A 22,617-nucleotide genomic window follows, 5' to 3' on the forward strand; every position below is an offset into this window, starting at 1 on the left:
CTTGGTTTGGATATAAAACTAAAATATGGTTTAGAGTTACACATAACCTTTTTGCTTCTCCAATTCCAATGGCTGTAAAGAAAAGATCAATAGCATTGTTCCTGTTACCGAACAATCACAGGTTAGCATTATATCTGAATTCTAAACACCTGTTAATCTTAATTACAGTTTGAAATAAATTAACTAAACCATGACTTTAAACTGGCTTGTTTCATTGCACCACTGCTGACTGACATAATTTGTCTGGGTTTGGAAATAACCTAAAACTGTGGCAATATTAAAAAATAAAACAAAATTTCCAGTCTCCTCAAGGGCATGACAGAGGAGGAGAGGGGAACTGACAAGCTGAGGGTTCATTCACATCTAAATGGGTTCCAAGTGTCAAAACTATGCTTACACTTGACATTGTTGTGGTAGAGAGCTGTATGCTGTCCAGGAGCAAAAGAAAATGTGTTTTGAGAAATAAAAGTTAGGCAGATAAACACCTGGGAATTATTAACTTGCCAGCCCAGAGGATTTAACTGTACATGCCTGTGAATAAAATCATGACTTGTTTAAAAGTAAATAGTATGAGTAAGAATGAAAAGAGAGTAGAAAACTAGTAAACTGGAAATCATGCAATGACAAAGGAACAGAGTTCAACTGCCTCTGAACTCTGCAGCAGTTCCCAAACATTAATTATTTTCAAAATATTTTCCCAACTCTCTCCCTCTCTTTCAAACACACAGACACACACCAAACCTTCAGAGAGCTTTTTATAAATAGCCAATGTTTGTGCTTGATCCTTAGTTCTAGGCCTGTAGAACCATAGAAAACCAAAAGTTCTGGTCACACAGGATGAAAGACCAGGTGGCACAGCTAAAAAGAAGGAAGCCTGATGAATTCACGGAGCCCTGACTTGAATAATACATGACCAAAAACAGATCTCCAACATTCTGGCCATTGTGGTTTCCAAAGGGAAGCCAGTTCCCTTCAATGCAAGGGGCTTCTTTGGTTTCCCTGTTATGACTTTTCTGGGTTGTTTGTTATTATCTCTTAATTAGTACCTTGCCATGAACCTCAGAAGATCACCCATCAATTTCACCCCTCATCTGCAATACCAGCCAACCTTTACAGATCTGTTAGACAGATTCAAGAAGAAACATATATGAAAAAGTTTGAACAACTCAAAAAATGCAACTTTTGTTATGTACCTCAACTACTGTCCTGCCTAATGAAATCTATAAAATAAGCCAGGTCCTCTAGCAGAACCAGAGGGCTGGCACAAGCTTGCAGGTCTACAGCATGTACACACACACATCTCCAGATACAAATATGCAAATCAATGAAAACACAAGATTGGCATTGCTCACAGAACAAGTATGTTCAAGAAGAGTATTAACTTTTCCTGGAAGGAAGAAGCCCCTGAATGTGAGACAATCCCACTTTCCACCTGCCATATTTAGGATGCTACACACCATAAAGCAGCCTTCACTATGCCGAATAGGAACATGCAAGTTGAAATCCAAAATTATCAGGAAGACAACTGATTGGGGAAGATTGCTACAAGTAACACTAATGCCTGCTTTGCTTAGATCCACTAAAGAATCACAAGAATTAACCGTTTCCTTCCGTGGCTGCAGTGAAATGCTCAGGGAACAAAGTTATTTACCTATCACCAAAGCTAAAAGGGAAAACTGGGGCCAAGCCAACTTGTCTAAACTGGCCCAGAGCAGTGGCCAAGCCAAATGTCTGCCATTTATCTATGACTGCAACTTGAGGGTTGCAGCCCAAACACTTCTACAGTCAGTGTGGAGAGAGGAAAATCTCTGGCTTGACCAAAAATTGCAGGTAAAATTAGGTCCCTCTTACTGGTCAGGTGTGCAGCAGAGGGTAAAGGAAGAAACTGCACAAACCATAATTTATTCCTGATCTTGAAGAACTCGGAAAGCCTGAACTAACCTATAAGTTCCAAGTCCAGGGAACAAAGGATATATGTGGAGTTTTGGGAGTTGGGTGGCATATAAATAAAATAAATATCTTACATAAAAAGAGAACCTTGAAAATTATCTACCCCATGTACACGTCATCCTTCCTCTAAGATGCTCTGGGTAGTACAGAAGGAGTTATGGTTCTTTAATAATCTCCTGTGAGATCAACAAAATAGTGATTGGTCCAAGGCTACTCAGTCACATGTTTTCTCTGAGTGGGGATTTGAATACAAGCTCCCTAGATCCAGTTCAACAATCTCTGGACTGTTGCCATGCTGGCCTGATGACCCCCTGCTTTTTCCTTTGCTGTTTGGCCATTGTGGCCCCCTAGCTTCAGAGCAAGGCTTACAGACAGGTCTAGATGCTCCTCTCCTTGCTATGAGGTACTTCTGGCCAAATGCTTTGCTCTGAAGGACACAACGTCCTGCCAGCTATGAAAGGAAAGTCTGAGGAGGAAGAGACAACCCCTTGCCTACCACTATCTCATAGAGGAGCCAAGAGGGCAGGATTTCTCCAATGTTTAAAGAGACAGCCATTTAGAGAAGTAACAAAACAAATTCATGTTAATGTATTTCTTTCTTTTCGAAACAGGAATGAATATAAATAGGTGGTACAGAACAGCTCACTTACTTGGCAAAAGTAGCTTGCAGAAGCTAATGCACCTCCCTCCAAACCATAAAGATTGCATATCTCTGTTTTAAGGGTTGTCAATGGCAACAGTTAAATGTATAAATTAACAGCTAAGGAGGTTTTATTAGAGCACCACCCAAAGAGATTGTTTTGGCTTTGTTCAGCCACAAACTGCTCAATCCATGAGCCATGGATTAATCCATGAGGTTTAGAGACTGATGCTAGAAAACCAGACAGCTTTCTGCCCGCACTAAGCATATTGTTATCAGCAAGCACAAAGCTAAGTTATCAAGGAAAACCAGCAAAATCTTCCAAAGACCATTACAGACAAGTTCTTTCTCTGACAGTGCCCGGCTCAATGCTTCCAATATAAAAACAGTATGCTCTGTCCCAGCAAGAAAGCCTTGGGTGACCCTGTCATGCCACTGCTCTTGTTTCTAGAAGGCATGCCATGCAACTCTGTATCCTACTAATCTTTCAAAGTGGCAAAGGAAAAGTGGAGAACAATTGAAAGTTCAATCAAGTAAGAAAACTCATCTTCTGTGAAAATGGAGTTGATGGCCAGTGCTGTGCTCAGCAGCCTCCCACTTCAGCCATTTGGAAAGCTTTATTCTCCATCTTAATCTGGCTGCTACTGCAGATGCACTTTGACAAGCCTGCCAAAGGGAGAAGCTACAAGCACAATGGGAGGAGAGGAAAGGCACCTGCTTCAGGTCCGTGCTGGAGTTCTGATGGTTCCTGCGAAGCACAGACTTGGGGCCTCCAGGGGCATAGGCAGAGTTGACCCAAGAGTGAGAGCGGTCGATCCCCTAGGCAATATGTAAAAAAAGAGTGTGAAAGGAAAAATAATCACAATAGATACAATGATCAGGGCAAAAGAACCACATTGACTGCTTCAGAAAAAGCCACAACCACTGTTGCTGTAGTTTGGAAGAGACAAACTTTGACGACAGAGGTGGCTGCAAAGAAAGAGGAGGATTTTTAGCGCTAAGATTCTGTTTAAGCCAGAAACTGCAACAAATCCCAAAAGGGATTCTAGAACTGTCAAGCCATATTTCCTAATAATGTTAGGCATGTTGACATGGGTATCTGGGCACAAGCCTTTCCCAAGTCCCAGAATGCCACTCCATTAGAGAAGCAGAACAAGAACATAAACAGGGCAGAGGTCACCTATAAAGATCACTTATTGTGCCTGTCTGTTCAGACCCACTGCAGTGATGAATGCATCTGAAAAGTAGCACTGAAGTACTTTCAAGAAGTACTCTGTGTTAACTGAAAAACATTTTTTTTAAATGCCAGGGATTGTTCATAATCTGACAGGCCCAACGTACAACTTGCGGAGAGAATTGTTTTTGAATGTAAACGTGCCCAGATTTTATCTGATTTCAGTAGCTGGAACAGAGTGCAGGGTTGTAGTAGTGACTTGAGGAAAGGAACAATGTTCAAGTGTGCAGTATACTTCCATGTTCCATGTTAGACATTCCACATAGTGCTACTAAAGTTTAAAGATCAGCCACATTTTTATTTCCTTGGCCATTTCTGCCTCTCCCTCTCTCTCTTTTGGTAGTCATCTTGCCTGAGAAAACTGTTCTTGAAAACTTGAAAGCTTGCATGTAGTTTGAAAACCCGCAGTCGGCCTAATAAAGTTATTATCTTAATGTAGATTCTTTCCCCCTTCATGGCCAGCATGGCTGCTTGCGTTTTTCAGAAGAGAAGACTCTTGTTGGATTTAGATTTGTTATTTGATCTGCTATTCAGAAGCATGAGCTGCAGGATCAGGCCAGCCTCTATAGTTGTTTTGCACTTCCCTTAGAAATTTGGTAGAAATCAGCATTCTTACCAAGGTTTGGCAGAAAAAAAATAGGACCTTTGAAGCCTTTAAAAAGGCTTAGCACACTATAAATGGCCATAATAAAAAGCCAAAACCAAAAACATAACTCCGTAGGAAAACTCAGGATTTCTCACTTGCATGTCACATCATCCAACTTCTGCTCTGTCAAGTGAGCCCTTCTCCACCCCACCAGTGAGAACACTTGCAGACACTATAGTCCTCATAAACACCTCTCTCCTCAGCAGCCCTCTGACCTTCCAGTGGTGTGGGGCAAGAGTCAAGCATCCAAGATCAACACAGCTGAACTTCAAGATAACCTAAGGAAGAAATCCCAGGAGTTGTAGTCCAACACATTTGGAGGAAAACAGGTTGCAGGAGGTTATTCGAAATCAATTATGTCCAGATTCCATAATAATGACTGATACTCAAAGAGAGATTCTTTCAGATTGTTTTATTAACTCCATTCTATTATTAATTCCATCCAAGTCCAACTTGCAGATTTACGCAGATAAACTTGTGGCAGTCAGTAACTGCCCTGGGCCAAACAGGGCCAACTCTAAGCGCCAGGCAACAGAATAATCTTCCTGTGGTAGTGCAGCCCATGTTTTTCCATCAGATGTGAGATCTGCTTTTCATATAGCACAGACATTGGGCAGAATCAAATTGTTGGTGTGGTTTCACTGTGGATCCCAAATGTTTTAAAGTTGCTACTTGACTTCCAGAGAAACCTTCTGGCACTTTTATGGTTCAGTGGTTGCATTTTTTTGAAACTCTAACTTAAGGCTTTGAAAAGATGGAGAGAATGAAAAAAAGTAAGAAAGATAATTGCATGGAAGACAAATATTGGAATAAGCTCTGTAAACGCTGCTTCCATGGAAAAATAAGACCAGATTATTGTCCAGCAAATCCACAATTATGCAGAGCAACGCACTCTATTTAAAGAAGTGGACCAAGAAAAGTCTTTCTCCAGGCAGCCTAAAGCAAGATTGGAGGAAAATATCTGATCATGTCAAAGACTGTGTCCCAACAGTGGATGGGTTGGTGGAGCCAATGTTGGCATGCCTTTCCCCAAATTTACACAAGTATGCCTACCCCACACAGACACATGCATCCTCATACATACATGCTTCCCAGTCCCATCTCCCCAGGTGATCAACGCAAGTCAGCCGAAACAGGCATTTTCTATACCTTAGCACTAAGAGGAGCTTCTCTCAGTACTGGGGGAGGAAAACATACACTCTCTGAGTAGAATTAACTATTTTCTCCTTTCTCTGTGCTGGGCAGGAGAAATGGAAGGAGAGGAACTTTATGGGGAGGATAAGGAATCCCTCCAGGCCACATTTGATGCAAAAGCCAACAATTCTCCATGTCCAGATTAGAGTGTAGGGGTAGCCTACTCCATGAAACAGTTGTCCAGGCCTTTGTTATAAGCACAGACACTTTGAAAAGTCAGGGAATATAAAGACTGATGGAGAACCTATTTTAGGCATTCTCCTATTAGGTCTACGAATTTTACCTTTCTGTTTTTTTAATCCTTATTTGTGGTAGAAACTGTATTTATTTATTTATACTGCCCATTAATAAGAATTTTCTGGGTAGGGAGCAATCTATTAAAATTGTACAAAAGCAGCAGAAAACCAGCTCTTAGAACAGAAACCTGCATTAAGAACAGTGCAAGCAGTAAGACACAATCACAAGAACACAGCATTAGAGTTGTGAAACACCAAAATGCCTGGTCAGGACCTGGCACTTAAAAGGCCATAATTAGGCACCAGGTTGAGCAGATTGTTTGGTAGCTAAAGAAACTTCCTTCTTCTGGAGAAGAGCCCAGTCAACAGAGCACTGCCCTTGCTCCTTCACTCTCAACGGTACTAACCTTGCTGTTGATAATCTTCTGAACCTCTTCATCTGGGGAAGTTGGTGTGGTGGTCAAGTCAGGATTGCTGTTGCTGATACTTTTGGAACGAGAGAGGTTAAGGCTGACAGGGCGCCCAGTTGCACGGGACAAGGTAGCATACTGGATGGCGCCACTGTGGGGTGGTACTCCAGCCTCTGCAAGAAATACAGAGTAAGGTAAATCAAGAGAGTCAGACAGCCCCACTTTTAGACTGGGAAAGTAACTTCTTCTACCATTTGTGCAGGTGTTTAAAAATGTCTACAGCTCTTCCATGTATAATGGGGCTGTCCATTATCAGATTCTCTTTCATTTAAGCAGAGGAGAATTTGCCATAAATTTGAGGATAATCTCTTTTTCCATTAGTGTGCTCCATCTCCTTCCCTTAAAAAACTCATTGAAGTATTTTTCTATTGCAATGTCACCACTGGAGCTTCTTGACTGTAATTTTGTGTTATAATGTTGAAGTGCAACAAAACTATTACAGGATATTCTCTTCCACTATATGCTGTATGGGTACTCACCCTCCTCCTGCATATAATGAAGCATATCATGCTATTCTCAATATTGGCTGTTCCAGTGGAACATAGGGAGGAGATGGAGAGGCTGGTAAAGCAACCACATTAAAGGTAGACCTCATTTAACAACTGCCCTGTTTAGCGACCATTCAAAGTTATGACAGTGCTGAAAAAAGTAACTTTACAACTGGTCCTCACATTTATGACTGTCACAGCATCCCACAGTCACATGATCACAATTTGCACACTTCATAGCCAGCTTCTGACAACAGAGTCAATGGAGAAACCAGCTGTAAAATCCCAAGTTGCAGTCATGTGATGTTTCACTTAATGACCTGCTGTGATTTGTTTAACAACTGCAGTGGAAGTGACACTGAAAGTCTGGTGTGGTCGCATGATGTTTTGGTTAATGACCGTGTCACTTAACGATGGAGTTGCCAGTCCCAATTGTGGTCCTTAAGTGAGGACTACTTAGTCTTACTTTAGAAGTCTGAGCTTCTAAAATTCTATTTTTAACTTCAAATTGGGAGAGAGTATAAACCCCAAATAGGATCTTCTCTTAAGCAGAAATCAAAAGGATCATCAATCCTTGATCCTTGAAGCCTGATTTGGCAACTCCCTCAGCCTGCTTCTCAGACCACCTTAGAACCACCCACCAGCACCTAAATTGGTCATCACAGGTTTATAATTGTTCAAATAAAGATATCAAGTATAAACAGGTCTTTGTTCTCTGCATACAATCAAAACTGATAGATGGTGCTATCTAATTATTTCATCCTTTTTAACAGAGATATATTAACAATACAAGGAGTAAAGGACTTTTCTGTGAATGTATGGTCCTCATTGAACCCTTGGAATGGCATGGAAAATGGCACACAGCCCACAGGAAGGATGATCAGACACACAGTCCTTTGCTGTCCCATACAAATACCAAGCATTCATGATCCCTGGCAAACCTGGTTCCATCACAGGCAGACGGAAAACATAGAAAATATAAGAGGCCAAAAGATGATTGTGGCCGTGCTGGTCTTGGCTGCTCTCTAAGCTCTTGTGGATCTGGTTCACCATCACAGCAATGGCTTCAAATGCTGCACGACCCAAGTTCACTGGATGAAGCAAGCAAAGAAACGGGGAAAGGTGTGACTAAACAGAATAAGACAAACACTAGGTAGTGGAAGAGAAATTACATACACCAAAAAAAAAAAAAAAGATGGGCAGTTTGCAGCAAACATCAAAGATGAAATTCTAGCTGATATTAGGAATTCTTAGTATGGTTAGTGTCTACAGTCACCTGTAGAATTTGCTCTTTTTTCCCATCTTCTAATGAAAAAAGAGGGTACTGAATGAAAAAGCAGAAGAGGCTACCCTGAGTTCTGCCTGGGCTACATTTGCATTGAATGTGTTTTTATTAAAATAACAGAGGATGAATGTCATGGGATTAGGGCTTTTCTTCTACTTTGTACTTCTTCTACCTGCAGTTTCTGCCTTCTGAAAACATATTCAACGTAAGGCAAAAAGAAAACAGTTTAAAATTATTGCGTATGATATCTTAGTAAAATAAATTTATGGCAGAAAAATCCACGTATTTTCTATATAAGGGCACTAATAGACTAATAGAAATGTAGCAGAGTGATTGACAGCATTTCTTGCAAACAGCTGAAAAGGCTGGCAGCACCTGCTAGCCACTTCTCCCAAGTAAAGTCATACCAGTCTGCCACTGTTATCCACAGCAACACTATAAAAGGGTGTGTCCCTCTGAGATATAGATCAATACTTTAACCCTCCCTTGTTATGCTGGCATCCAGAGAGGACTCATCTCAATGTGGAAGCCTAAATCCAAAATCTGCAGATTACAACACTACTCTTACTTGTGAAGGCTCATTTTCTTAGCAGATGGAGGGTATCCCAAAAGTGTTCCTTCCATCACGCTCTGTGGGAGTGAGAATTCTTCAAATATTGGGATTTTAGGTTCTCCCACTTGTCCCAGATGACAAGCAAGAAACTTCTTTCAGAGGAAATGGAAAAGAACACAGATGTGGAAAGGAACACTCACCAATCTGCCCTGCAATGACAGGTGGGTATACAATGAGTTGGATCAGCTTGTTGAGGATCTGATGACTGAAGGCCACCAGAGGTTCCAGACTAGCCACTCGTAGGTTGCCCACACTAGATTTCAACTCAGACTCTATGTTGTTCTCTGTTAGGATCACATCTTTGAGTCGAAAGGGAAAGGTGTATTCTTCCAGCACATGTATCAAGGTGAAGAATTTGTCCAAGAATGGATCCTGCCAGAACAAAGAATGACTATGTGCTTATCTATTAAGCTTTAGCATCATTCATCTATATCAATAATGTGATGTGACAGAGATAAAAATACATACCAAATATTAATGTTGGGCAGAGAATTTATCACTCTCCAGATGCTGCTGAACTGTAATGCCCAGACACTCCAGCTATCATGACCAAGAATGAAGGGATTATAGTCTAGTAACATCAGGGGGGAACATGTTCCCCAACCCTACATTAAGGAAGACTAGGATCTGTTCTTAGATCCCTTTATCAAATGTTGATCATTTCTCATTGTAAGAACCTCAGGGACTACCAAATAGCACTGCACAGCCTGCTGCACAGTCACCATTATTTTCCTAAGCTTCAGAAAGATGGCTGTTTCATAAATATGGTCTTTAACACATATTATTTTGTGGTGTTAAGAGTAACCAAGAAAATCCTGTTTTTCTCAATGGGATGCATTTTGCTTAATAGGCTGCCAAAGAAGAAATCTATTACGAATTTGGAAAAATGTTTGGTATGTACTTGCAAAAAGCAGATTAACTCAAACATGGGCTGAGATTTCAGTTTTAGACTTGTAGAGGGCAAAACTAATGCAAAGATCAATGCAAATTCCCAGCTGTCAAACAAGAAGATGACACAACCGAGCCCCTCTTGGTCTTGCCTGGGTAGCATGGAAGATCCACTACTGACTTGCCCTCTCACCTGAGTGTGGACAGAGGAAACTGCCAGAACTTCCACACTGAAGACCCCTTTGTGATTATCCACCCACTTCATGCCAGGCAGCTGCACCTACAGAGAAGCAACCCAGAAAAAACGCATTGTAGACAAAAGGCATAATGAAGTCCTGCCAGTGGAAAATCTAGTGGTCATTGTGAAACAAGCTGCAATCCTGAAGACTGTCCTTATGACTGGTCTGTCCTATCAATACTTGGCACAAATTGGGAGTTAATGTCATCTGTGATCAGGATGCCATAGGTATGTTTCATTCTGCCAAACTCTCTATGAGATAACTATTTTTTTCAAAGGAAAGAAGGTCAGGGGAGCAGCAAGCATGCTTTCTGAATGCAGAAGGTGAGTCTCAGTACCAAATGAAATCAAGCTATGAGAAAAAAAACAGTGGAGACTGTAAACAAACGAAAACAACCTACTGCAGGGGTTCTCAAAGTATGGCCCGCGGGCTGGATACGGCCCGCCAGGGTCATTTATCCGGCCCGCCCGCCTGGTTGGCCGCCGCTGCTGTCTGTCAGAAGCGGAAGTGTCGGGGCTGTGTCGGGAGCTGCAGGCAATACACGAGGAGGGAGATCGCAGAGCCGGACTATTCTACATGACAGGTATGCTGGGTCCGGCGGCTCTCCGCCTCTCCTCAAACTATAGTCTGGCCCCCCAACATTCTGAGGGACCGTGAACTGGCCCCCCGTTTAAAAAGTTTGAGGACTCCTGACCTAATGCAATCTCAAATTGTGCAGAGCACACTCGGTGTGTACGCACTGGGGAGCACGTGGGTGCACATTTGTGTCTGGGAAGATAATACAGGAGGTAACTTGTTTTTTTCCAAAAATCAAAAAAACATTCATTTCTGGGAAACCTGTTCAGTTTGCCTAGAGGCAAAATAGCCACAGCAACTTTGAGCCTCAGAAGTGCAGTAATTCATGTGATCTGGTTAGCTCAGAAAAGCTTCTTCCAATTTTGGAATTTGATGCCTGCCCAGCTTGAGATTTCCCCACATGACCCCTAGTCTTCCAGAAGCTGGTGACAGGATGCAGCTCTTCATATCTAATAGGATACTAGTGACTCAATTGGCACCAGAATATAACTTACTTCTAATCCTTTGTGTATATTATATATTTGCTATATATCAGTCTTTTACAACATACAGCCTGTGGATGTCTGCTCCATTCTGAAGAGAAAGAGGGGATAGTAGCTGAGATGGGAAAAAGAAACAATACATTTCCAATGATGAAGTATCATCCATATATTGCTGCCTTACTGATTTTTGTTGGTAAGTGAAATTAAGGTAGAAGCAACATGGCTTGCTGGGGTGTAGCAAGTTAGTAGGCATGCTTTGGTAAAAGAAAAATGTATCCCTGGGGTTGATGTGGTGATGCACTCTTGTTACTAAGGATTCCCAATGGAAGAAAATGTGTGGGTTCTGGTTTCCTTTTCACTCCTTTAAGCTTTCATTTTCATATGAAAATTTTTCATTTTCATTTCCATAGGAAAATGAAGTCTTAAAGAGTGAAAATAGAATAAAAGTGACTGTACTATCGCTTTCCTACTGTTATCTCTTTTACATGCAGTTTTCATTACATAATCAGTATAACTAAAATGTATTTGTATCTCAAAAAAGGACTGATGGATATTTTCACCTTTTTAATGAAGCAAAATAATATTCAAAGGATTGAGAAGAGTATTGCTAAAACTGCAGGGTTTTGCGAATAACAGTTATATGAGTGTTTTAATGCAGAAGCTGGGCTCCTGGTTCTTTTCCCCCACTGACAGTCTTATTTGAGAGAATATAAGAAGGATAAGGAGTTTTTGTGAGACATGGAAAGCTGGGGGGCAGCGGGAATAGGAAGTAAGCATCTTTCACAATGCAGACCAGGTAAGGAAAGGCCCTTCAGGCTCTGCTGTGCATAAAAACAAAGCCATTCACTACTTACATCAGGAGTGAGCACTGAATAGCTGGGTGGAGGCTTGTCAATGGACACTGGCAGGCAAAACTGCCCCGTTCTTAGCCGTCCATGCTGCATGAGAGGAATCCACTATGAAGAGAAGACATGATGAAGAGTAAGTCCTTGCAGGTTGGCATCTTCATGTGACACTTTTCCTCTGCAATCCACCCCTCCCTTCCTGTCCCACAGGTCAGTTTTACTAAGAAAAGCAGACATACAATCACATACAGCATGCAGAACATTCTTCTCCCACCATTCTATCTTCTATAGTCAAGGTGATTTACTATTGGTATTGACAACAGTAAACCCCATTGAGCAAAGGTGAGAAGGGAAGGGAATCCTTGGTAATGGGCACTCCAGGTAAACTGATCAAGTATGAATGTATATAATGTCAGATCATGCTCTGATTCATGCTGCAATTTACTGATAGTCTTAAAGCAGGGGATTCTCCCCGTTCTCTTACTTGAGCATCTTTGCCATGGGGAATAGTGGGGATTTAAACGGGAGCCCTTCTACAATAAAGTATAGACTCTGCCTTGCACCTACAGAACTCCATAATCCTTTTGAAACTCACTGTGTAGCCAACAGGAGTCTCCAGAGGTGTGTTTTGCTTCTGTTGACAGCTAATGTGGTAGAAGGTGAAGAGCAGGTGGTGGTTGTCTGTCAAGTTGGCTGGGATCTTCAGCTTGAACTCCTCATAGAACTCAGGGGACCTGTGGACAGGGGAGGGATGTCACAAGACGCTGCCCAAAACTAACTGTAGCTAAGGCAGAGTCTCAGCCTCTTGCAAGTAGAAAGCTGATGTGTAACACTTTACAAAACTTATTTTCTTAAGAAAACATGTTGGCGATGATCTGCATGAGAAATCACAGACCATTTTCCTGCCACAGTTTGCATGGTTCAGTCTAGGCTAACAAGACAACCACCTGTAACCTATCTGCAGCCACCATCAACTCCCGCTCTGGTTGCTAAAGACTCACTTGCTATGGTACACAACAGCTGTGTAAGCCTCTTTTGCAAACTCGCTGCAACTCGATTTTCCAAAGATAACCTGGAGCACAAGGAGAAACAAAAATAGTATTGGTCAGCAACAGGGGGCATGAAATTCAGCTGGTCAAGGGAGGGAGCATGAGAGATAAACCAGTAAAACAGGAACTTAGAAAGGCCACATGGTTTTTATTATTTGTCCACAGAAAATACCACATATGTCTCAGTACTTTCCATTCTGGCACAAGCCTTTTTGGGGAGGGAAGGGAAGGGATTTCCACTTGATCCATATCCTTTCCTTTCTTACATTATTGTGATGATTCAAGTTCAGAGATACCACAAGGATAACTGACTGCTACACTGAGCTGATCTTTTTTTCACAACCTTTCAGATATTTTCAATGGCTATTATAACATTCCCATTTCCCATTCTCTGCTCAAAATACAAACAAGGCAACAAAATCTAATCACTTCCCCAACTTCACTAAGAAACACAGACATGGCCTTTCAGAAACTTCCCCTTAAGAGCTTTCATAGTCCAGAGGCTGCAGATTTGGGCTCTGATCTGTAATATGATTGAAACCATGGGCAAGTTGCTACTTTGCAAGATCATTTGTAAAGAAAACTGAATTGAAAGCAGCTGAAGCAGAATCCTGCTGGCAGGAAAAGGTCATTCTCCCTTAAATTGCTCAATCAGTATGCTTCCTTCTGAAGTTATCAAACTTTTTGGAAGGCCACATTGTGGTGATAAATCCCAGGCAGGGCACAGAACCCTGTCTGGCTATTAAATTGGCTGGCAAACAGCAGCCAACCTTTAGTCTAAAACCCCAACCTATGATTTGAGTATTAAATCTACCAGAGATACAGCCCAAAGCCTATTTTCATGTGGGAAAAGTGTAGGACTTTGAGTTAAGAAGAGAAAGTCTTATAGGAATATAAGTTGTGGGTCTGATCACAAATGAAGCCCCTCACCCACCCTGAATGGGATAGCTCAAAAGTGAAGGGTTGGCTTAGGAGTGGGTATCTGGGGCTGTCTCTTCAGCGACTCCCTTCTGCTCCACCATTCCAGTGATGGACGAAGGCAGAAGGAAGCAGCTGAGGGTAGGCCTCACTCACAGGCATGGCTTGGCTAGGGTCCTCTCCAGCCATAAACTGCAGTTTCACTGCAATGTTCCGCACCGAGCCTTGCCGGCTGCTGAAATTCAGGCTCTGGGGATAAATGTAGAGCAGGTTCCTGAAAAAAAAGGAAAATGTTAGACTTCCCCTAATGTACTTGATGGCACAACAGCATTACCAGAATAACTTTTCTTTATCTTCCAAACCATTGATTTCACAACAGAATGTTTTAGAATGGAATGCCCCTGTTCAGCCTGCTAGCTTTGCTCTTTTTCAGGATCATCCCATTATTCTTTGCTTCCCAAGCTTTTCATTTTTCCTTCCAGTCTTTTGCATTACACGGCCACAACATGTGTTCAGTTCTTGAGTTTTTTGTGGCTTCCTCCCCACTCCTCATTCTTTATACTTCTGTAAACTTCTGGATTCCCCTAAGCTTGGTGGTACCTGCCTTTCATGATTAGGAGGTACTGTTTTGGCTATATAAGGATCCATACACTTCAGATTAGTTTGTTATTACTCTATTTGATATCAAGTATCATTTGCCATCTTAAACAAAGAAGGTGTGACTTGTTTTCCAGGAAAGGTGGGAGAAAGTGAGTGATTACATAGAAAGAGCCAGAGGCATGGCATGAACAACTCTGATGTATGGACATTCAGTTCATGCCAGCCCCCCAAATAGCAGCAAATTACATAGCATTGTTCCTCCGGCCAGCCCAGTCAGGATAAATACATCGAGTCTGTCATCAAGCTGTGCAATTCCAAAAAACAAACCTGAATGTCTCTGTTGTAATCTGGCTCCAGCCTAGCCTTGTGAAATTCTACTGCCCTAAGAGAGGGGCTTAGTGCTCCACCAATGATCAAGAGTGGGATAAGAGCCAAGTTTTAAAATAATGCTGACTCATTCACAGCCAGAGAGGGTAGTTCAATAGAGATCCAAAGTCCAAAATCATCTGGGTCTTCCCTCCTGGAATCCTCCCACCGTCTCTATATAAGGGGAAGCTTTCAGTCACTCTGTTTTACTACTGGACCAATCAGAGCTATGCTCGCTTCCATATTCTTAAGCCTCCTAATGTCCCAGGTAGTCACCCCTGCCCCTTCCCTCATGGGCCTCCAGCAGGTGGCTCTGCAGGAAGAGGTCAGTGTTTTGGTCAACGGAGTGCTGCAGTTCAGCCAGGCACTGCACAACCTCTACAACTCCATGGCCCAGAAGTTTGACACAATCAAGCAACGCACGGACTTTTATCAGCAGGGCTTGAAGGTACTAGATCACCAGATTCAGAGCATCCAGCTGGACCAGAATGGGATCAGAGGGATAATTAAAGGGCTGAAGGTAACTGCATTTAAAAGGACTTTTTTAAAAAAGGAGGAAGTAGGGCAATGATATAAAAGGAATTGTGCTGAGCAAAACAGCAGCTTTGGACACAACAATTTGTGGCATATGCCCCTGGGAAGGTGGGATAGAAAGCCAATGGATAAATAAAATACAAAGATATAGGGACTCTCACCTTTAGCCTAGCTCTATATTTGTCATGGTAATCCTCCAAATGTACAGTGTAAGATTCTCAACCTAACCCTTTTCTAAGTATCTACTACTGGCATCCAGGCACTAAAGCTGCTCTTCCCCTCCCCTCCCTTCCCCTCCCCAGCTGACCCCTCTGCTCTCTTTCCAATAGGCAGAGGGCACAAGATTGAAGCAACAGTCTCAGGCCAAGAAGGAAGAACTGCAGAAGATGCTAGTGAGTCATCAAAATACACTGCTACAAGTTAAGGTGCTTGAAGAAAAGCTGTCCAGCATGGACCACCAAGATGTCCAAAACAAAGAGTGGGAGTTTGCAGCTGTGAAGGTAACTATTTCTTTTAATTCAGGGGACATTCCTCTATGAGGATATGCTTTATGCTTTTCGCAGCCCCATTCTGTAAAATCGCCAGAAACCATGGCGCTTACCTACAGCATGGGTAAAGGGAAAACAATACTTAGCCACTTTTCTCTGTTTTGCTTTTTAACTGTTTGTTCACAAAGCCTCTCTTGATTTGAGCTGACTACACTGGCACATCCGTGTTGTTTTCTAGACACTATTATAGAAATGGTTTGCCACTTCCTTCTTTCTGGGATGTTTTCTCAACTTCCCAGTCTAGCCAAGAGCCCTGGGATCGCCTGATGGTCTAAGTATCACCATTCTGACACTTCTTAGCTTAAGATCATTACAGCTGCCTAGATGCTACCACCAAATACAGAGATGAATAAATTCACTGTAATCTACTGAGGTTTCTTTCTAAATCTGCCCTTTCCCTGATTTTGTGTGTGTTAAACTCTGGTGTTTTAAATCAGTAAACTGCTGAATCTATCAAAATTCATTAATCCCCTCTATGTTCATGTAATGGCATGTGGTAATGACCTTGGGAGACGGGAGGAAGAGCCGCAGACTAGACAACCATCATGTAAAAGATATCTCAGTCCAGAGAAGCAGAGGGGGCATGGGAAGCATTTCAGAAGGGACCCTCCCTAGTTTTATGGAAAGCAAAATGAAAGGAGGGGAGGAATACTTTCAGACTTGCAAGATTCTGTTAATGGAACCTTGCAATAAAGATAGAGCTAGTATTCATTGATGTGCTTCTTGTCTGGACTGCCTCAAAGGGCTAACACCTCATGAGACTTCTCACTGCCTCAGTCAATATACCCAACCATTTTCCATCTCACCAAAACCTGTCCCTAATTCCCTTTACTACTTCTCTTTAAAGCTCACTTGCCTAACTAATATAAGCAGCTGTGGGGGAAGCCCCTACTGCCATGGGGTTGGCACTGCCCTACACCAACTTTTGCAGGCAACGGGATCATGGAAACTTTCCTGTCTCCACTATGTCAAGCAGCCGTAGCTCTGCATGACAGATAGACACAATGCATATGACAAGAAGTTCTACAAAACCCTCTTAGCCACATGAAACTCTAGTGTGCAGCAGGAGAATATGAAGGCTTGAAAGGATTCATGCGTCTGACTGCAAATGTTTTCTATGGCTAGTGAAAGCCTGTCCTGGTTATATTTTGGAAACTGGGTGAGAGGGGTGAAATAAAAAAGTCATATTAGCTTCTAAGCTAGAGATGGATTTGCAGGTCAGCTTGCTCTTTGAGGAGAGCTCCCAAACTCATCTCCAGACCCAGCTGGGCAAGCTTCACCAGCCTGTCTCTCTGTTCCAGGAAGAGAATGCCGTAAAGCTGTTAAGATGTATGGCTATAACTAATAAGAAACACACAGCACACCACGCATAGGACCGAGCACAATATAATCAACCAACTCTCTCAAGCAACACACAGTTGTTTGAGTTTCAGCAGTAGTAATCCCATGCTCTGAAAAATCAAGCTAAATCCCCATCTGCTTTAATCTCATAAGCTTATTTTCAGCTTACCCAGATCCCTTTTAAGGTGATGTCTGATTTAACAGTCTGTACAGCAGAGGTGTTAGGGCAAGGATTAGAGTTGTCTCAGTTATTAGCTGGCATTTCTTCAATACCAAGAGCATTATAGGGACAATTCCTGCTGGTCAGCTGCAGCAATTCCCCGAGATTCTTAGAGATTTTCTTCACTGCACCGCCCTATTTCAGTAGCAAAGCCACTGGAGGGAATAAACAGGCTATCTGTCATAGATGCAAAAGCCTTCTGGCATGCTGCTCCTTCTCTAGAGAGCCAGGTTGCAGTTGCAGTTTTATTAGTGATACTGTAAGACCTGGCCAGGCACACTAGAAAACATCCCCATGAACATGGCTCTTTCCTAAGAGGGCCTGCACTCTGCCTTAGAGGGATGGATGGGGGGAAGGTTTAGGGGAAGGTCAGTCTATGGAAGGCAAACAGAGGACATGCAGTGAAAAAGGTGAAAGGGCCTCATGTTCGGGGTCTCAAGCACTAGAGCTCAACAGCATGCAGGGACACTCCTATGAAAACCAATCTCTTCTCTCCTCAAGGCTCACGTGCAACAGCAGAATCTCACCATCTGGTTCCTACTGGGAGCAACCAAGCAGCAGCAAGAGCAAATGGCTGAACAGGCAAAACAGCTGCTACGGATTCAAGAACAGGCAAGGCAAGAGGGGAAGGTATTCCATAGGGAGGATACTATCACACACATCAAATGATGTGACCAGTGGCCCTGGCAGAGTCGACTCCTACATGTAATAACAGCGCCATTATTAAAGTGAAGTCTCAGATCACTGACAAATGAGACATTTATCTCATATTGGTTATTAAAACAAACATGAGCTTATGTTTAACAAGACCTAGTCTCCCTGCTCTATAAGCAGCAGAACCCCTTGAAGAAAAAGGCATTGGCTAGACAGTCTACCTGCCCAATAGAACTGCATATGTCCCTTTTTAAAGATGAAGAACCACAGAGGTGCTAGACTAAATGTGGGAGATCTGGAAAAAGAAACCTCAGTAAATTGATGTTGCAGAAGGGACTGTGGAGCAGAAAATCATCAGTCACATTTGTTGAATGGTTAGAACTGCCTCGTGGCAACTACATGCAATATGGTTAAGTAGGGCTATCCCTGTAGCCATGGGGGAAACTAGTAGGAGATCAGGAGAAGAAAGTGATCCAGGTTGACAATCAACATATTTATCCCTGTTGGATTTAGTTATGCAGGTTGATGGAAGAGACAATTCATCAGTCCTTCAGTTCTTCTGCAGACTTTTAAAAAGGTTGTATTTTTAACACAAAGCAAAAAAAACTTTTCTGCAAGTTTCACGGTCTTCACTTTATCTTTTTATGAAGAACATTTTTTGGCAACTGAAAGAAAAGGGCCAAATGAAAAGGAACTGAAGTTTTCAATAAACTTTATGTTAATGGAATATCATAACCAACTAGGTTCAGTAGTAGTGCAAGACTGTGAGGGTTAAAAAGTTAGAGTAAGGAAACACCCAAAACAGAGCTTCTTTCCTCTCAAGGACTAAACTTGCAGTGTCATATGATGTGTGCTCACCGATATGTTGTGTGAGGGGTATAGACTTCTCGGACTGGGAACTCGAGGATCTCCTTGGTGGGTCGGACACGCAGGTCAGGGTAAGGCTGGACGTGCAACAGTTCAGGGGAGAGACAGTAATGGGGGTTCTCTGGCACTGGTGAAATGTCTATCTTGAATTGGGCTATGGTGCAGAAACAAGATGAGTGTAAGAATAAGTTACATACAGACAATGACATGTCTAGACAGGCATCAAGCACAAGGACTGAGCATAGACAGCTGGAAGATGGGGAGATGCTGAAATCCATCTCTATCCCATGTGAAGCCATTCGGAAGCTGAAGGACCAGCAGCAGCAGCAGAAGTCCTTGTGTTTGGAAGGTGCCAGAGCAAGAGCTAGACCACCGGGGCTAAACAACAGAGAGGGAACTGGCCTTTCAATACACAGTTCTTCGCGCACAATGCTAAGGCATAATATGCTTTGTTTTGTAATAGTAAGGAAAGAGGAATACTAAAAGGCTATAAAGGATTGCTTGGAATCAGCATACTGGGATTTAGATTACAAAAAGGTATAATAATAGACTGCAGAAAAAAATTAACTCTGAGCAGATTAGGAAAATGCTGGTTAGAGCAGAGTAGCACTCATTTCATTCAGTTTAGAGATGCTTCTTGCTTTAACTGACCTTTTGACTTCACTTTGTAAAAAAGAACAAAAATACACCATGGAAGAACAAACAATTTTTTCCCCTCAAAACACGTACATAACAGGGCTGCACACAGCATTTGATAGTTTGCACATTAGTGCAAACAAATCAACAGGAGGTTCAGCACTGTGGTTTGAAGGCTTCCTCAGGTCATTTCCCAATGCGCGGGTGTGCTCAGTGGTCTGCATGGCTGCCAGCTCCAGCCAAAGTCTTGTGGCTGTGTGCTGGCACAGCCCACTTGGGAAAGCCTTTGAGGTCGCCCCTTGAAAACTGGTGCTCAGCCCTATCCTGTAACTCATTTTGGGGACAATCTGAAACAGACTGGGTCTTAGAAAAGACCATGCTAGAGGAAGTAACATAAACAGGCAAAAAATGGTATTACAATATCCTGCTTTACCTGTAACCGGACGGAGTCTTCTCAGGACGGAAGATGGGCGCCTCATATCTGCCAGGAACTTGTACAAGTCCTCATCACTGAGACGATCACCTTCCTGAAAATGAAGAGAGAGAGAATAAGACAAAGAAGGTGGCATCCACTGGTGCAGGGAATAGAGCCTCCTATGAGTGCTCCCTGTTACCCCCCCACCCCCCCCACAAATGTTCACGCAGAGCTTCAGCACTCAAAAGTCAAGATGGACAGGAGGACTTTAAGGAATGTGGCATGCCAAGACTCTCAGCCTTCGAATCTGCTTTGTACTGATGACCTAGTTAGATAATTCCATCCAATTTAGGTTTAATTCTTTCTTAAAAAAACTAATTCACAATATCAAGATGGAAGAAGTTTATATAATTTTGATAGCCTAGTATCTATCTTTCTTCTTTAAAGTGGTTTTTTTTAAATATGTATTTAGAATTAGATTAATGAGGGGGGTAATTTGTTTAGTTGTTTTTTTAAGGTTTGTTTTTCAATTTCAGGGAGGTCTTTTCTGTTTTATTTTTCTTCCTAGGTCATTTAGTTTGGTTTTCTTTCTTTCTTTTTTTAATCATTATATAGATATTTTTTTAGATACAGTACGTTACGGGTTTTCCAAAGTATATAGACTTCTATACAATAGTAATATCGTTCATATAGTTACACTGCTATTTAGTTTAAATGTAACATTACAAATTGATAACTGAACTTTTTAAAGATTATTAACTGTAGCATTTTTAATGTTGAATAAAACAGTATTTTTTTAAAAAGACACTTTAAAGAATGCAGTATGCTAAAAAATGTGGAGACAAGGGCATTCTGAAGGCCTTGTTCCTCCCAGCCATCTTCCTTTAAGATCTTGGTGCTCACCCCATTTCATTAAACAAGGATGTTGTATCCATCACATTGACATATTTTCATTTTGGGAGCTACAGGAAAGTGATTTTCCCCCTCCTTCTTCATGGCAGACCGAGTACCATATTTTGCCAGAAGAGATTCTGGAAGTTCTCTCTCTCTCTCTCTTTTTTGCAGCATATCAATGAGCTTCACTCACTTCACAGATGGCTTCATGTGAGGAAACAGATAGTGCCATACAAACAACTCCCTCTGATCCCATGCCTGCATTCTCACAGGTTGAGAGATATTAAACCTACATGATGCTCTGGTTGAGGTCAGTCCAAAAATCATTCTAGCTTCTAACCTGTTTGAAAAAATTGGTGATTGTGAGGGTGGCTGGACGGAAGTTGCTGAAGCTACACATCTCCTCCCCAACACTCAGGCGCCCATAAGCTTTCCTCTTGCGCTCATTCCAGGTCCCTTTGCGCTCTGCAAAAGAGAGAGAGGTGTTCAACAGGAAAGGCATGAATATGTCCTCAGAGGACATAAGCAAGAAATAATGGTGAGAAGAGAATTGGACTTATCCATGCTGTTAAGTGAGTTGCTACCATGATCTCTGAATTCCGTATCTCCAGCACAGAAAAAGAGAGTAAACTTAATGGCAAACACAATGGAGACAGAACTGCAGTTTCCATATAATCTGTCTGAGAGAATGGAGCTCCAACTGGCAATTTTCAAGAATTATTCTCTTGCGTTTTGGAGGGAATCACAATGTCCTAAAAATGGGCCCTGAACCTACTACAGTCTGCTGTGGAGGTTATATTCTACATATTCTGATGCCTATTGGCAGGTGAGTATCTCCAAAGCTCCTATAGGATGTCAGTGGAATACAAAAAGCTAAATGCATACTATAGCATGGACTTGACACAACATACTTAGCAAATGGCATGCAAGGTCTGCCACACAGGGGGCCTTGAAATATTTTCAACAAGGTGGACTTACATTCCTCATCTCTATCTGTGAATCTACTGAAAGAGTATTCCTTTCTTTAAAGAAAGTTGCAGATTTCCTTTGAATCAGCTTCCACCCTCATGACCATAAACAAAATGTACCATTCTTTACTTCCGTATTGTGATCCTTACGTTGCACACCTGCATGTTGGTTTTATGCTGACTGCAATTCTCTCGTGCTAGTAAACTATCAAAAAGTATGATTCAGCCAGTGGGACTGTAGTGACATTGTCTTCATGATGCCAGTCACAAGGCATCTCAGTTCTGATTCTGGAAGAATAACGTACTTTGTGATGTGTCAAGCCCATGTACTTTAGCTGGCAAGTCCAAGGGAGCAAAAACAGCATGGATTTCAGTAAGTTTTCTTTAATGCTAGTCTGGGATAAATAGAGACTCTTGGAAACTTAAGAGAAATTTCCCACCGCATTTAAAGTCACGTTGTTGAGTTGGGCAGCCTTATAAATCCAGTAATAATTTTTTTAAAAAATAAATGTATAGTGAGTTAATTAAGGTGGCGTCTTGTTAAAATGCTTTTTCCCAGATGTTTCCCCATCTGAACTGAATTGCCATTTATGAGATAATCTGTCAACAGATTTACCCCCTTGCTTGATTTGATTTATTTCGTATGGCCGCCCATCTCATCTAAGTAACTCTGGGAGGCTTACAACAGCTAAAAACAACAATCCAATAAAAAAGTTAAAAACCAACATAGAAACATATAAAACATCAGAAACCACCTAGAAAACAAAATAACCATGGCCAGTGGCCAAAGTCCATCCTTGAGTCAAGCTCAACAAAGTCAG

At 42.0% G+C, this 22,617-nt stretch overlaps 2 protein-coding genes across 6 annotated transcripts in view; one reads left to right on the forward strand and one right to left on the reverse strand.

The window, feature by feature from the left end:
* The window catches only part of DOCK6 (dedicator of cytokinesis 6), a 109,961-nt gene that overhangs the window by 46,693 nt on the left and 40,651 nt on the right, over nt 1-22,617 (reverse strand). For 4 of the 5 annotated variants that reach the window (XM_088137625.1, XM_088137621.1, XM_088137623.1 and 1 more), the window contains exons 12-23: nt 21,169-21,293; nt 19,953-20,046; nt 18,875-19,037; nt 13,910-14,027; nt 12,788-12,858; nt 12,382-12,520; nt 11,796-11,897; nt 9,838-9,924; nt 8,897-9,128; nt 7,800-7,949; nt 6,308-6,483; nt 3,305-3,409 (exon numbers count right to left, since the gene is read on the reverse strand). In XM_088137625.1, the coding sequence (XP_087993751.1) occupies nt 3,305-3,409; nt 6,308-6,483; nt 7,800-7,949; nt 8,897-9,128; nt 9,838-9,924; nt 11,796-11,897; nt 12,382-12,520; nt 12,788-12,858; nt 13,910-14,027; nt 18,875-19,037; nt 19,953-20,046; nt 21,169-21,293 (1,562 nt within the window). The remainder of the gene's footprint in view (nt 1-3,304; nt 3,410-6,307; nt 6,484-7,799; nt 7,950-8,896; nt 9,129-9,837; nt 9,925-11,795; nt 11,898-12,381; nt 12,521-12,787; nt 12,859-13,909; nt 14,028-18,874; nt 19,038-19,952; nt 20,047-21,168; nt 21,294-22,617) is intronic. The other variant, XM_088137624.1, reaches the window with a different exon arrangement.
* On the forward strand, nt 14,949-18,031 carry ANGPTL8 (angiopoietin like 8). The gene is made up of 3 exons (XM_025163282.2): nt 14,949-15,239; nt 15,583-15,753; nt 17,864-18,031. The coding sequence occupies exons 1-3, from the start codon at nt 14,949-14,951 to the stop codon at nt 18,029-18,031; spliced, it is 630 nt and encodes a 209-aa protein (XP_025019050.2).

Source organism: Python bivittatus, unplaced genomic scaffold (assembly GCF_059951505.1).
Source record: "Python bivittatus isolate LINGU-HERP-01145 unplaced genomic scaffold, Pbiv_v1 ctg000220_np1212, whole genome shotgun sequence".
In the NCBI taxonomy this organism is placed as follows: domain Eukaryota; kingdom Metazoa; phylum Chordata; class Lepidosauria; order Squamata; family Pythonidae; genus Python; species Python bivittatus.